This window comes from Anopheles stephensi, chromosome 2 (assembly GCF_013141755.1).
Source record: "Anopheles stephensi strain Indian chromosome 2, UCI_ANSTEP_V1.0, whole genome shotgun sequence".
In the NCBI taxonomy this organism is placed as follows: Eukaryota; Metazoa; Arthropoda; class Insecta; order Diptera; family Culicidae; genus Anopheles; species Anopheles stephensi.
The window spans coordinates 40,743,312-40,757,129 of NC_050202.1; the positions used below are offsets into that span (position 1 = coordinate 40,743,312).

Here is a 13,818-nt window from a genome sequence, read left to right on the forward strand (position 1 = left end):
TGAGAGTGCGTATTCCAGCAGAAAGAGCATTTCTCGTCAGCGGGGCAAGCCATGAATGAACCATTGCGTGATGTTGTCAAGGAAGAGAGTGACAGAGAGAGAAAGAGAGAGAGAGTTAGAGAGAGAGAGAACAGCGTCACAACCCGGGAGAACTTTACACGGCATGCATGCTGTTGAGCTGGTGGTGTGCGTGTGCATGTGTCTGTTTATACTATGGTTGCTACAACTGACTACTAGTATTTTTCTGCTCACGTTGCGTAAAACCGCTGTGCGTTTTGGACCTACACGAGCTCCTGATTTGGGTGAGTAACCGTACGCTGAAAGCTCTCCTTCGCTACGGGGTTGTTTAACGCAACCTTCGGCGTTGGTGGACGGTCAGTCGATTGTTGACAATTCGCGGGTTAGCATCGCCGGTGATCGTGTGCGTCTGCGTAACTAATCCGACCGGCGTTTGGACTGTGGCTGAAGGTGGTGATTATTTTTTAGTGTTTGACGATACGCACTGCAGCAGGCTCATATTGGTGTAGGTAATCTAGTAAGCGTGTGACATAAGTAAAAGTGCGTTTTGTTGCTAGTTTCCATCGTAATGGTGGCCGGTTGCCTACTGTGTCTTTGGGAGAAAGGAAAAAAAAAACATAACCGCCTTATGCCATGATGGTCCGTTGTGAAATTGGGCCACCTGTGCAACTGCCGGGAGGGTATTTTTTAACGAAATGTGTTTGTTTGTAAGTGAAAAACAATACAAATATCTCGATGGCGATTCTCGATAAGAAGCGTGTACTTCTAGATGGTTCAGAAAACATTAGCGTAAACTCAAAATGGTTTAGGTGACTCAACAAAACTGCCGGTCTCGGCCGCAAACTCATTGACCCATGCAATTCTTCGAAGTATGGTTTTGGTCGTATCAAGACTATACAAAGTGATCGATTTGTTGCGTTTGTTTGATAGCAATCCATGATGCTTAACAATGTGCTGATGACAGCAGTTTTGCAAACGCGTGGCCAAACATGTTTCAGAGGTGATTTGCAAAAAAGTTACCTAACGTAAACAAACTTTGAGACGAGAGAATTAGTTAACGATCGATCGTGAATGGTGGATGAAAGGAAAAGTAAATAATCTTGTGAGCAGAGTCATTTGTTGTGCAATTCATTATGGTGTCCAGATTCTGTGGACTGCAGTGAACCGTCCTGAAGTCACTTGAAGTTATTATCCGACTACACTTCTGAAATCCGCCCTTTCCATAAGCGATCACTGAGAATCGCGATCTACGAAGAAGATCAGTATCTCTCCGACGAGAAATCTTGTCAACAGGAATGAAAAATCCTCCATCAATAACTCGACAATATTTATCATGACTCAATGTGCACGTTCTTTCGAACGTTCTTGCGATCCAGAGATTTGTTTACTTGCATGAAATGAAAAGTGCTTGCATCGCGCACGTGTGTAAGCGGCACCGTCCGTTTGTGTACACAACTGTGCTCTTTAGGTCAAGTGCAACCGCATTTTTTGTCGTCTATTCAACATCTTATTCCTACATGCCCATTTTTTACCTACTCAAAAAAGCAATAATTTCAATTTCGGGAATTCCTAGCAATGGCTAGCGAACTTCCGGCAAATTGTACAACAACTTTCCCGAGTGCCACATTGTTTCCGTGTCGCTTGCGTCGTTGCTCATCTGACTGACATGGTTGATAACATTTAGCGAATGGTCTACGAGCCAGTTTTTGGAATGGAACAGGAATGGATTGCAACAAGGGTGTGTGATAAGAGAAATACGGAAGGGCGGTAACGCCTCAAACGACATATGAGCGTTATCAGGGCGCTGATAGAACGGGAAGCTGAACGTTCGATCGAACATGCATTAGAAGCGGTGTGGAGCAAAAAAAACTATGTTTAAACGCACATTAGCAAAAACCCTGTACAGATTGGCGTAGGATTTCACAATCTGTTTGCAGTTCTGGTTTAGAGGGTTGATTTTGTTTTTTTTTTTTAGATTTTGAGGAAGGTGTTACAGGCTGCTCAAGAATTTTTTTCCAGACAGTTATACTGCCAACAATTTCGGAAAGCATTTCGATTCAGGGTAGTTTCTTACTGTCCTTTAAATGCTTTCCAGAACTTTTAAAAGCTTATTTAGGCATAATTTTGCTAATCCGTTCCATTGAACTGGATCTTACAAGATCTGAAATGCTTGATTTTTTATGATACTAGGTTTTTATGAGTAAATTTAACATTTTCTTTGCATTAACCTATAAAAAAGAGCTAACATTTTTAATATCATCGAAAACTACAATCACAGTTTAAAATTAGAAATCAATATTAACGATCTATATCGCCAAAAATAATATTTAATATCTGAGGTTGTAGTTCTGAGATCAAGCTCAACTTACGTAATGTTACAAGATGCTTTTGGAAACTAATATATGTAAAAGTATTATCAAGTATCTTAGAATTTAAATGAGCAGAATTATTAATAACAATTATACTGTCCATCATAAGCGTAAAATGAACAGAATAATTCAACACAGCAAATATTCAAATCTTCTTAACATGATTGGAAACTTAAGTAACCTCTTTCAAATATTGTGAAATAGATCTGTCCAGGTGCTCGTTTAGAATACGGATATTCCGTTTATTGATGTTTCAAAGTTAAAAACAAATTTATTCAATTTCCACAAGACAAATATTCTTAATTTAACATTCATTTTCTAAAATAGTTCTGACTGAAACTCTTTTCGATAAAAAAGAGCAAACAAAAGACTCACTACTTTATTCAATAAACGTGCACCATGTTGATCTCAAAAACCTTGTCGAAGACAAACGATCGATAGACAACAGTACAGGCATGCAGCCGTTGGGTTGTTATCCTCGTTTGATGTTTGCTCCAGCCTTGGGTAGTTGTTCGAAGGATAACTTCTTCACCTACCGTTGGGCATGTTGGGGGCGCTAGAGTGCCCAAATTACTTTCAAATATTGTTTATTAACGAACGATCAATAGCACTTTCCCTTAAGCTAAGCGTTTAAAAAAGTTTTTTTTTTATAAAGTTGACGTTTCAGTGTTGCAACACTAACCTACAAATGGTTCATTTGCGTTAAACAATAAAACAAAACATGCCTCAATCACATTAGATTCACGTATGATTATTGTTTTGAACAATTTTCTCACGCTCTATGGCACGGTCTCATAAAAATGTTTATGTTTCTACCTTATTATAGAGACGCTCGTAAAAAAAGGCCACAACCGGGACGTCATACATATCAAGTCGAAAACGAGAACCACCCAGCGATGCTAATTAGCATTCCGCGTGAGGTTTGCAGCATATCACGAAAGAACCTCAGCAGCTATTTTATTTGGGGTTCCTACCGAGCTTAAACAAACAACTTTTTCTTGGCCCATTCATTTCTTCCTGTTCCGCCGGTGGAAAATGTGACGCAATTTGAATCCGCGAAAGCGCAGCGCACTACTACTGACAGGATCGTAATTTAAGCTTCTTCTTATCATGCTCATTTGCCTTGGTTGAATGGAACTGTGTGTGCCTTTTTGAAGGTCAACGCGTCGATCGTGCATTCATTTGGTTGATGTGCTGCAAATGGTGTTTCTTTCGCTTTCGATTCAACCGCGCAAGTCCCTTCAAGGCGGTGTGGTGAATCGGTGCTTCCGATCGGTGCCCCATGCTAATGCTATGTAAATGGGGTGAAAACGTAACACACACAGAACGGACAAACCGGTATCCGAAGCAGCAGCAGCAGCAGCAGCAGCAGGACGCAACAATCGAAAAGCGTCTCACAGGCCAGCGCTGAATCGTTGGCAAATGAAGGTACCGTGCTGAGCCGGTTCGTGAATCCGGCGATGATACGCATTTGGAAGATTATGGTTGCAATGTGATTTATAGACGTGTCGTGTTTAAGCTCCAAGCGTCGCGTCCGTAAACGTACTCAGCAAAATGTGTTGTCGAGGCAAATGGGGCCAGAAAACACTTGAAGAAATCAAACATAAGATGCTAAATTCAGGCTAGTGTGTTGTGTAGTGTCAAATGATAAGACTCATGATGACGTAGATGTGGGCGGTAGGCGGAGGAGGCGAAGGAGGAGGTGAAAGAGTCTGAAAGTGGCCGGAGTGTGTCCTCCTTGCTTTTCTATTCTGGAGCATACGCTAAATACGCGTTTGCGTGTGGGTTGTCAGTAAAGTGTCGCTGATGTTGTTGAATTGGATTGTTGACCGCTTTATTATTGGCAAAGGACACCTCCAATCAAGACGCGGACGTTCTGGGCTTCCAACTGTACACAAATGGTGTTGAATGATTTTGTTCAAATATTTGCTCTTTTTATTTGATTTGTCCCAATTACTGGTAAACTAATACCAGTGTCCGCGTTGGCATGAGAAATCATTATGGGAAATAGAATATAAAAATACAATTTCCTCACCCAACTTTTGCATTAGCCCACCCGATAGTGATTGTGTGGCGTCAGTTAGACGGCCACGGCCATGAGTCGAACATCGCTTTGCATCTTCCCTTTTTTTCCTTGCTTGGGGGAGTAACCATTTCACAACTTTGTACGCCAATGAACCGCATGTGCAGGCTGCTGGCCACACATGCAATAAATCATCCCTATGTGTGTTCTCCCGCACCAACATAGGGGAAGCTTTTTCTTTCCCCGGTGCGTGATGACGACAATTCACACTCCACTATTAATGGTGCACCGCTAAAAGCCGGTTTGTATCCAAATCGTTCCATTCTGAACGACACTAATCAGCTAGGTACATCTGCTAAGATTAGGCGCCGCCTCTGTCTCCAGGTGATGATCAAGCTTTTTTGTGATTAGGAAGCTTCCGGTGCCTCTAGACGGGTCTACGAAGGTAATATCTACGAAGGAAGTGCGTGGAAGATTCGCGACTAAACGATTGCACCACTTGTGCCTTCGTGCGTCTGATGGATGATTCATGATAACGTCATTTTTCATCATTTCTAAACGACCGGCTCAAATTAGCGGATATGATTTAAAAGGAAAGCAAAGCAAGCTTTCGGTCTCTGTGATGTGTGATGGTAGAAGTTATCACACAAGACTGCTAAAATACTGAATAAGTGGCTATAATGAACTGAAAGCTATTGTTATCACTCCCTTTTTGAAGAGTAATGGAAAATATTTTAAATGTTAGCATTAAGAAAAACTTACCTATACCTATGCTAGGTTTAATTTGATGTGCTACGTGCTTATTTGTTATATTAACAAATTTTTGGCCTGTACTTGCTTATTCTTGTAATCTAAAAAATAATTTCAAGTGGGCTACGATTGAGCAGCAATTTTTTATGTTTTAATTTGTTGATTGATTTCATCATAATATTGTTTTGCATGAATTTACTACTCCAAGTAGAATTGTTAAGCATTTTAAAATAAATCAGGGGCGTGAAGCTAGACGACTTTTGAGCGCCTTATGTTATAAACCAAAACTAAGGTTTAATTAAATAACGGCTTTAATGAATGTTGGTAAACATTATTCATCGCCGTATCCTCTCCGTGTTGTATCGTTCCTTTCATCTTTGAAGGAATTTTTTTTATTGACCTTGTTTTGCCTATATTTGCATTGCCTGGTTTGTAAAATTTAGGCAAGATTCATTCAACAAAAATACTAAGGAAAAGGATTGCTTGCTCTCCGCAGACCAGAGCATAATTAATGATAAATGCAAAGCTCAATGCACACTATTTGACAACATATTTGGAAAGATTTGAAAGCAGTCCGACCTTCCGATGCGGAAGTCTATACAATTTTGTTGTGTCAACAAGTATGATGTGGTTAAACGTTGAAAATAGTAGATCAGTTTACTCACGGATTAGAATGAGTTCCACGGATTTTCTTCGCTACGGGTGGAATGTCTAGAAAGTATTTTGTACCGATTCCTTCATGTTCGTTTCACTGACCGATCAGTCCCATTAAACCCTAGACATTACTCAATCTGGTTAGCAGTGACTTTTGTTTTCTGCCCTGAACATGTAAATGATTTTTGTTGTAACAATCACATCATAAACTGATACAAAGCTGATTTGATACCTCGAAACGTTTCAATATCTTGATGGACAAATTTCTAAACAAGTGTTGTTTCTTCTGACCCTAAAACATAAATTACAAGTTCCCTCTAGAATGGATGTTAAACATAATAAAATATCAGCCTATCTTTTTTATCTGCTCATTGTCACTTCTGAAGGCTTTCACTTTGTATTTTACATTTGTTCATCACAGTTCTTTAGGTATTAGTTTCAAATTCATGTCTCGAATGAATGAATTACAATTATAAAATTAAAAAAATGTAATGATTCTGTTTATTGCAAGATATTATTTTAAGCAAAGAACACGGCATAAGCATACTTTTCAACCTATGATAACATGTGTTAATTGCTCCAGATTATGAGCTACGATCAGCAATATTAGTACCGACGGTAGTACGCACTATTATCTACCATTTCTACCGATTTTGTTATTTACTTGCACAACACAACTGATTACTACGGAACACTACTGGGAACCATTTTGCTTACAAAAACGGAGTGATTTAGTTCGCTGTGATCTTTTCCTGCTAGTTTGTTAGCGACTAATTGTGTGCCAATTGCAGTGCCTGTACCCTGATGTGCCCACTGCAGTATGGTGACAACAGTAAAGGCCACTGGGATTCCACACCGGTGGTACCCATTACACCTTGTCAGCTTTGTTGATGCGGTCCGTTTTAGGTAGTTTAGTGTTTGCACAAAAACGGCATTACCTTGCAAATTGATTGTGTCTTGTCGGAAGGGCACGGAAGTGCAGCGTAACTGGATGCCAATTGGCGCAGTTTTTTTTGCTTCAAATGAAACGCCGTTTTTGTTTTTGTGTTTGTTTGTTTGTATAGATCTGTTTTGTGCTTTGTGTAAGCAACTTTACCCACTGTGTTGACAAACATTGAATTACGATGCTCCTGGCTCTCCCGGCGCACAGAGTGATCGCGGCCCTTCGTCGTGTGGTTCGCAAATAATGGGCGACACGTGAGTAACGGCCAGCTGCATAATGATGGCGCACATATCATTGCATTTAAACGTTACAGCAATCACACGGATGGGGACGTATTCCATGGAGGAGTGGCGGTCTCGGGAAATGGGACAAACAAGAGTGTAGAATTATTATCTTTCGGAATAGTTCTCGAACGCTTCGCACGCACTGGATCACCACCCGCCCAAACAATGTGGCCGCGCTCATGGCAACTCGTGATGGAACGCATTCTGTGTGCGCATTACGGACTAAACCCTTGAGTGACATTTTGAATGGGTGCTAAGGGTTGTTTTTACGTTTCAAACCTTTTCTTGAAGGTGGCCTAATATTTAAAAGGAAATGCCCATAACATAAATTAAAGTCGTCTTTTTCAATTACTAATAATAATACCCGCACGGATAACTTTACCAGCAGGGTGATTCGGTGGATTTCCACGTTCGTTGAAATAGCTAAAACCTTTACTCGAACAACTCCAGGGGCATCCCCGCGGGCGCGGTTGGGTTGGTTTGTATCAATCGATTTGTGATGACTTCTTAATCATTTCGCTCTTACCCGATTGAGCATTTTAATGGATTCAATTAAGAGCTCAGAAACCCTCCAGTGGAGAAGCACGACGACGACGACGACGCCGCCGACCGTAATGATGATGGCGATGATGAAGAAGATAGCGATAATATCGTTTGTTTGAGCCTCTGTAGCCGGTGCGTCCGTGTGTTAAACCTTTGGTTTCGTCTCTATTTATGTGTGCCATGCGCGATACGAGTCCCTGTATCGTTCGTCGATCGCAAGGTCATAATCATTTATGTCACATGGTTTTTTTTTGGGGGGATCCCTTTTTCGCTGTACAGGCTCATGCCGGCTTATGCCGGCGGTCCCACATCTTCCATTAATTGATACCATATTAAAGTGCTGATGTGCCCAAGCCATGCCGTTTCCGTGCTTTTAATCGCTCGCACACCCGTCCAGCGTATTTCGTGTTTCTCGGTTTTCACAGCAATCTCGTCGAGCGTATCATAGGTTAAGGTCAAACACATTGAATCGGGTCGTTTGTTTGGGCGGTTTCGGTTCTTTGATCGATTCGGAGGAATTGGTCGCGACAGAAAGGTTCTCGAGCGTAACGATACGCTATGGTGACAACAGATAGGGAACGATGTTATGTACGGTTGTGAAATCGAATCGATGATCCATCTTGGGACAAGCAATAGATAGTTCCAGTTGGGGATCACGTTTGTGACCCTTACCTCCTACGCACGGGAACATTCTATGCATGATGTTATGGAAGTGCTTAAATATGACTGACAGACCCTTTGGTTTATAATTCCTATAATTATAAGGAGAAGAATATTTTTATTACTGCTATCTGCTGTTCTCACATTTTTTCCCACTCTAATGTTGCTATTTCCCTTTTCTGAAGTCTTTAAAACAATGTCATATTTGTGTTCGAAGTTGCTAATTTCTTTCGGTGGAAAGCTTTTCTAAGATGAGCATTTTTAGCAGTTCCAATTCAATTCAGGAATCGAATCCTTGCTGAGCTGGATATCTTGTTAAGCTTTGCTGATATCCTTGTTGAGCTGGAACTCCTTACGAATCAGACTTTTTCCCATCCTGAACGAAAATATATAATTATGAACAAAAAAACATGATGATCGGACGGCACGATAAGGCGATTGTGGAAGAATTTTCCATTTTAAATTTCTTATGCCAGTTTTGGCTGGTGATGCAATAATGAGTGGGATCGAGCCATGTCATGTTGCGATATGACTTCGTTATGTCAGTGCTGGTATTGTGGGCGTTTCTCACGCCGCGCTTGGGTTAGTTTGATTAGTAGTTGCTGATAACGTTATTTTGTGACGGTTACGACGCGGGTTCAACAACTCATAGTTAATCCCGCCAAGATAGTCTCACCTGATGTACACAGCAAAGCTTTTGAGGCATGTATTATGTCAAAGTTGCTGATGTTTTGAAGCGACGGAAAACATTGTTCCGGTACTGAACAGCAATCTGATGACTGATCGGTCCTTCTTTTTCGTTTGGTTCTATAACGTCAAGAGGTGGAATTAGCTGGAAGTGGGCTTTAAGTTCCATTTGGACTATGAAAACTTATCGCCAGGTTAAGAATCTTAACGGTTGTTATTTTTTGGCATATCTAATATGTTATGGTGCAATTATGTCTAGAAACGAGTAATGTTTAAGGATTTCTTCGTACTAGCAGCTCTTAGTGAAAAGGTCAGCACTGGTGAGGGATTTCATGGTCACTGATCGATAGCCAGTACTGCCGTTTTTAATATGTTCACTCTTCTGTACAAAAAAAAAAGAACATCTGGAGGTTACATATGGTGACTACATAAATCGAGGACGTAGGGCTCAGGAGTAATACCAATCGTCCAAATAGTTCAGAGGATCTGAGACTAGATCGGCATTGTGATAAAACATTTATAGCCGAATATATCGATGTCTGCAAAACAGAAAATAATGCAGAAAGATCGAGTGACTACTTGTAAGAAGAGACTTTCAACTATCCGCAGCGTCGGATAATCGTTTTTGTATTGACAATAACGTAATAGTAGCAATACGGCCAGGCCGTTCTTCATGAATAAAAAAAAAAACGTAATAGTATTTTTCGTTGGCAGAATCTTTTCCTATCATGCACTGGCCAAGATCTTAAGGTCCTTGGATTTTTAGCACTGACACCGTGTGTCACCATTTCTTATCTAAAAGTAATAAAGAAGCACTCAATTTCCAGGAGTCTTATGGGGGTGGGAAATGTTCTCATTATAAATATCCAACATTGAGAATGCACATAATTTTTAAAAAAATATAACAAATACTTGTTTACTCTATTTTGATAAAACATGTTTTTTTTTTCGTTTCACCTCAACAGATAACTGATCATCATTCTGCTTGCTGCCGAACGACTGCCTAGCTGCTAAACTTCAACTGCCGCCTGTCTGCTGGAACTGGCACAGGACCAACCGTCGTCTGCTTCGTTGCCGACTCGACTCGCGCGCGCTCAACTGCCATCACCTTCAGCCTGTCGTAGCTGTTTGCTGACGGAAAAGCTGCAAATGCTTTGAGGCAGTTCGTTCACTCACACCACCAATAATAGCCAAGTGCAACAGCTGACAAAGTGCAATTTTTGTACGCCGGCAGAAAACGAAAGTAGTAGTGGACCAGAAAGCAGTAGTGTACGTTACCAAACACTGAGGCCGAAGGAGCAATTTTTTTTGTGGTCAATGGCACAAAATCGAATGCCGGCAGTCTTTCGGTGTTTAAAACGCCGATTCATTCTACTTGCTTTGGAGTAGTTTGATACTCCCTTTTTGGTTGTCCTCCTTGGTTATAAAGGTCCGGTTTTGTTGTTGGAAGTTTTAAACTTTTTCCATCAAACTATTGGTTTGCACGCTACTGATTTGTAAAGGTGTGTATTCGAGCAGAAATAGCTACTGATACACCTGTTCGGTTATGAGTGGTGCGAATTATTTGCCTCGTTTCTCAAATTATCTGGTACACGTGGTACAGTTTTGTTAGATTGTGAACGCTGCGCAACAACAATTCACTCTCAATTCCCTTAACCATGGATGAGAAGGAAGTAAACTTCTTGCCGAAGCCAAAAATGCCGAAAGTGGGATGCTTCCGAGCGGTCTGTGGTAAGTTAGTGGCCCCCCGTAGGCTAATGGGTATATAGTTTCCTAGTTTCGGAAGTGGTACAAGGTCAAAATTTAATGTGAGGAGATGTCCCATGCATCCTTTCGTACGTGTGTTGTGTTACATGTCCATCATCATTCTCATTTCGCATCCTTTCATCCATCCATTCAGCGCACGATAGCCAATGACTACAAGGAGTGTGTTCCGTACGTTCCGAAGAGGGTTGCAATTTGAAGTGATGAAGTGAACATAAAAGGGAAAACAGAGATTCTATGAACACATCATTTTCGCAATCATAAAGTGCCATAAGCAAAGGTGTATAATTTGCCAGAAAATAATAACGGCACTACTTACTGAATCTCATCAACTGGTAACATGGAAACAGAGCGCATACGTATCCGCGACAAAGGTTAGCACGGTTTCATGTACTTTAAAACGAGAGTAGTGTTGGGTGGAGTTGTAGTGCTTAACAACGTATCTTACTGCTGTTGTTTTGCGCATGATTTGGACTTTGGGAATGCACTAACATTATACGACTGGGATGGTTACATGTTGGACGTATCTGCCAACTGTATTGGATGGAAAAATTTTACTAACCTAACTAATTTTTGAAATATTTTTATTACTTTTAAACATTTTAGTACACAGAAAAACAAAAACAGTTGTGATACTTTGAAGCAACTGAATCGCTTGATCGGATCTACATTTGGCACGATATATTCATCAACAATTCACATTCACAGTGTCAGTCAAAACAATAAGGCCACCACCAGTCAATAATAACTCTAAGCAAAGGATGCTTTATTTTATTTTATCTAGAAATGAAAATGTCTAACATTTTTAGCTGAATTATAGTTATGAAGTCCAAAAACCAGCTCATTTCACTAGCCTGGCCAGCTTGTAAAATCTTTTCGACAACTCATTCCTCGAGTTCCGGCAGTTCTTTCTGAATGTCTTGTAAAACTATGTAAATTTCCCGTTTCATAACTGGTTTGTGTTTAAGGCTGAGCTGAGCGTGTTTGTAATTAGCTCGCTGCAGTATTTTACGCACTGCTAGGCTCCTTTCAAATAGCCTAGCTATGTTGTATTTTTCATTATATTTGAATATCTTGCAGTGGAATACTTCCCATGGATTATGGATTTAGTAACAACGGATTTTCTCATATCGCTCAGTCCTTTGCTCTGCCTGCTCTTTACTAACTGAAGAGGTCGAAGAAGCGAATGTTATGCTTACTAATTTTTATACATTATCGTTGAACTCTTTGCTGAGCACGATCAGGTCCTCCTCAATCCTTCTCAAGTTAATAGAATAGTGGAAGCATTCCATGCGTTCATTAATATTGATTAGCTTTTTAGTCTCATGAATGTTTGTTTAGTTTACACAAACCTAGACATTCCAACGAATTTAAAAGTTGATTAATAGAAACTTTTTTTCCATTATTGTAGAGTGTACTAATCCCTTAAAGAGTTAGGTTTAGAAGAATTAGGAAGTCTAATGACTTACCGTTCAAGTTTTTATGTGTGTGTGTGATTGACTAGTTAACGGGGTTTTAGCCGGTTTGATAAATAAAGCTTCCAAGATAAAGTTCTTGAAAACTACTACTGATTTCAGCGTCAGTTTTAACTCCAAATCATAAAAATATAGATGGTCTTATTGTTTTGTCCGACACTGTATGGGCTTACCACGGAAAATGTTGTTGTGTGTTTTTCGCTTTTAGTTTGACCGTTTGGAATTTTTAGCAGATTTGTTCAAGTACGTATAATAACGCGTTCTCCTCTCCACTCTCGCAGATCGCATTCCGGCCCGGTTGGTGCTGTACTTTCTGTCCTGGTCCGGGTTTCTGGTGTCGTTCGTAATGCGCAACGACATCAACTTTGCCCTGGTGGCGATGGTACAGGATCCCAGCTCGAACGCGACCGGCAGCGATCACTGCAACACCGTGGCCAGCTCTATGCCCGCACTGGAGGAGGGTGACGATTACAACTACACGATGTCGATGGCCAACGCAACCACAACCGTGTTGCTGGACGGGCCTGCGTCGATCGATGATATCAAGTTTGACTGGGACTCGACCGTGCAGGCAGTGATCAAATCGTCCTTCTACTGGTGCTACGTACTCTCGCAGGTGGTTGGTGGTGTGGCCACCCAGTACTTTGGCACGAAGAATGTGTTCGGATGGTCCCAATTCCTTACGGCCGCTTGCAGTTTGCTTATTCCGAATGCTGCCGATTTGCATTACGGTGCCGTAATCTTGTTGCGCTCGGTGCAGGGTTTCGCTAGCGGGCTTACCTGGCCGGCTATGTACGCCATCGTAGGTTACTGGATACCGCCGGTCGAGCGGAGTCGGTTCATGAGTAGCTTCCAGGGCTTTAGCATTGGGATAGGGTTGACGTATCCGCTATGCGGGTTCATCATCGCTCACTTCGGCTGGAGGCAGGTGTTCTACACGACCGGAACGATCGGAATGATTTGGTGTGTGTTCTGGTATCTGCTCGCGTACAACACACCCCAAGAGCATCCGCGCATTACGCCCGAAGAGCTGGAGTACATCGAGCTGAACGTGAGCGAGGACATAAAGAATGGACAGGGGATGCGTGTACCGTGGCGGCGCATCTTTACCTCGATGCCGGTGTGGGCCATCGGCCTGACAACGTTCGGACGCATCTGGGTGCACTACACGTTCATCATGTCCGGGCCGGAGTACATGCAAAAGATCTTTTGTTTCGATATACAGCAGAACGGACTGCTTTCCGGCGCGCCCTTCCTCTGCTCCTACCTGTCCTCGGTGTTGTTCTGCTACGTGGCGGATCTGCTGATGGATCACAAGACGCTAACACTCACCAACGTGCGCAAACTCTTCACAGCACTGTCACAGATCGTTCCGGGTGTGCTGGTGCTGCTGGTAGGCTACCTGGGCTACCAGATTGTGACCGTGCTGATACTGTGGTTTGTTGCGGTAACCTTCATCACGGCGTCTTATGCCGGCGCGATGGCAAACATCGTCGACATTGCTCCGAACCTGGCCGGACCTGTGTTGGCATTTGCGCAGACTATCCACATGACCGCTTCCTTCCTGCAGCCGCTCGTTACCGGCTTCATGGTGACGGATTCGGTAGGGTCGCTCGAAAATGCTGATCTGTTTCTGTAAAGTGTTTTT

General features: G+C 41.8%; 1 protein-coding gene across 14 annotated transcripts in view; it reads left to right on the forward strand.

Moving 5' to 3' along the window:
• LOC118504211 (vesicular glutamate transporter 3) overlaps window positions 1–13,818 on the forward strand; it is a 36,299-nt gene that overhangs the window by 2,940 nt on the left and 19,541 nt on the right. For 6 of the 14 annotated variants that reach the window (XR_004905280.1, XM_036038402.1, XM_036038406.1 and 3 more), the window contains 2 exons: window positions 9,897–10,662; window positions 12,452–13,773. Coding sequence is in view for 13 of the 14 variants with exons in the window: in XM_036038402.1 (XP_035894295.1) it covers window positions 10,590–10,662; window positions 12,452–13,773 (1,395 nt within the window). In the remaining variant the exon portion in view is untranslated. Of the gene's footprint in view, window positions 1–283; window positions 303–365; window positions 528–9,896; window positions 10,663–10,831; window positions 11,070–12,451; window positions 13,774–13,818 lie in introns of those variants that run through there. The other 8 variants (XM_036038408.1, XM_036038413.1, XM_036038410.1 and 5 more) reach the window with 7 other exon arrangements.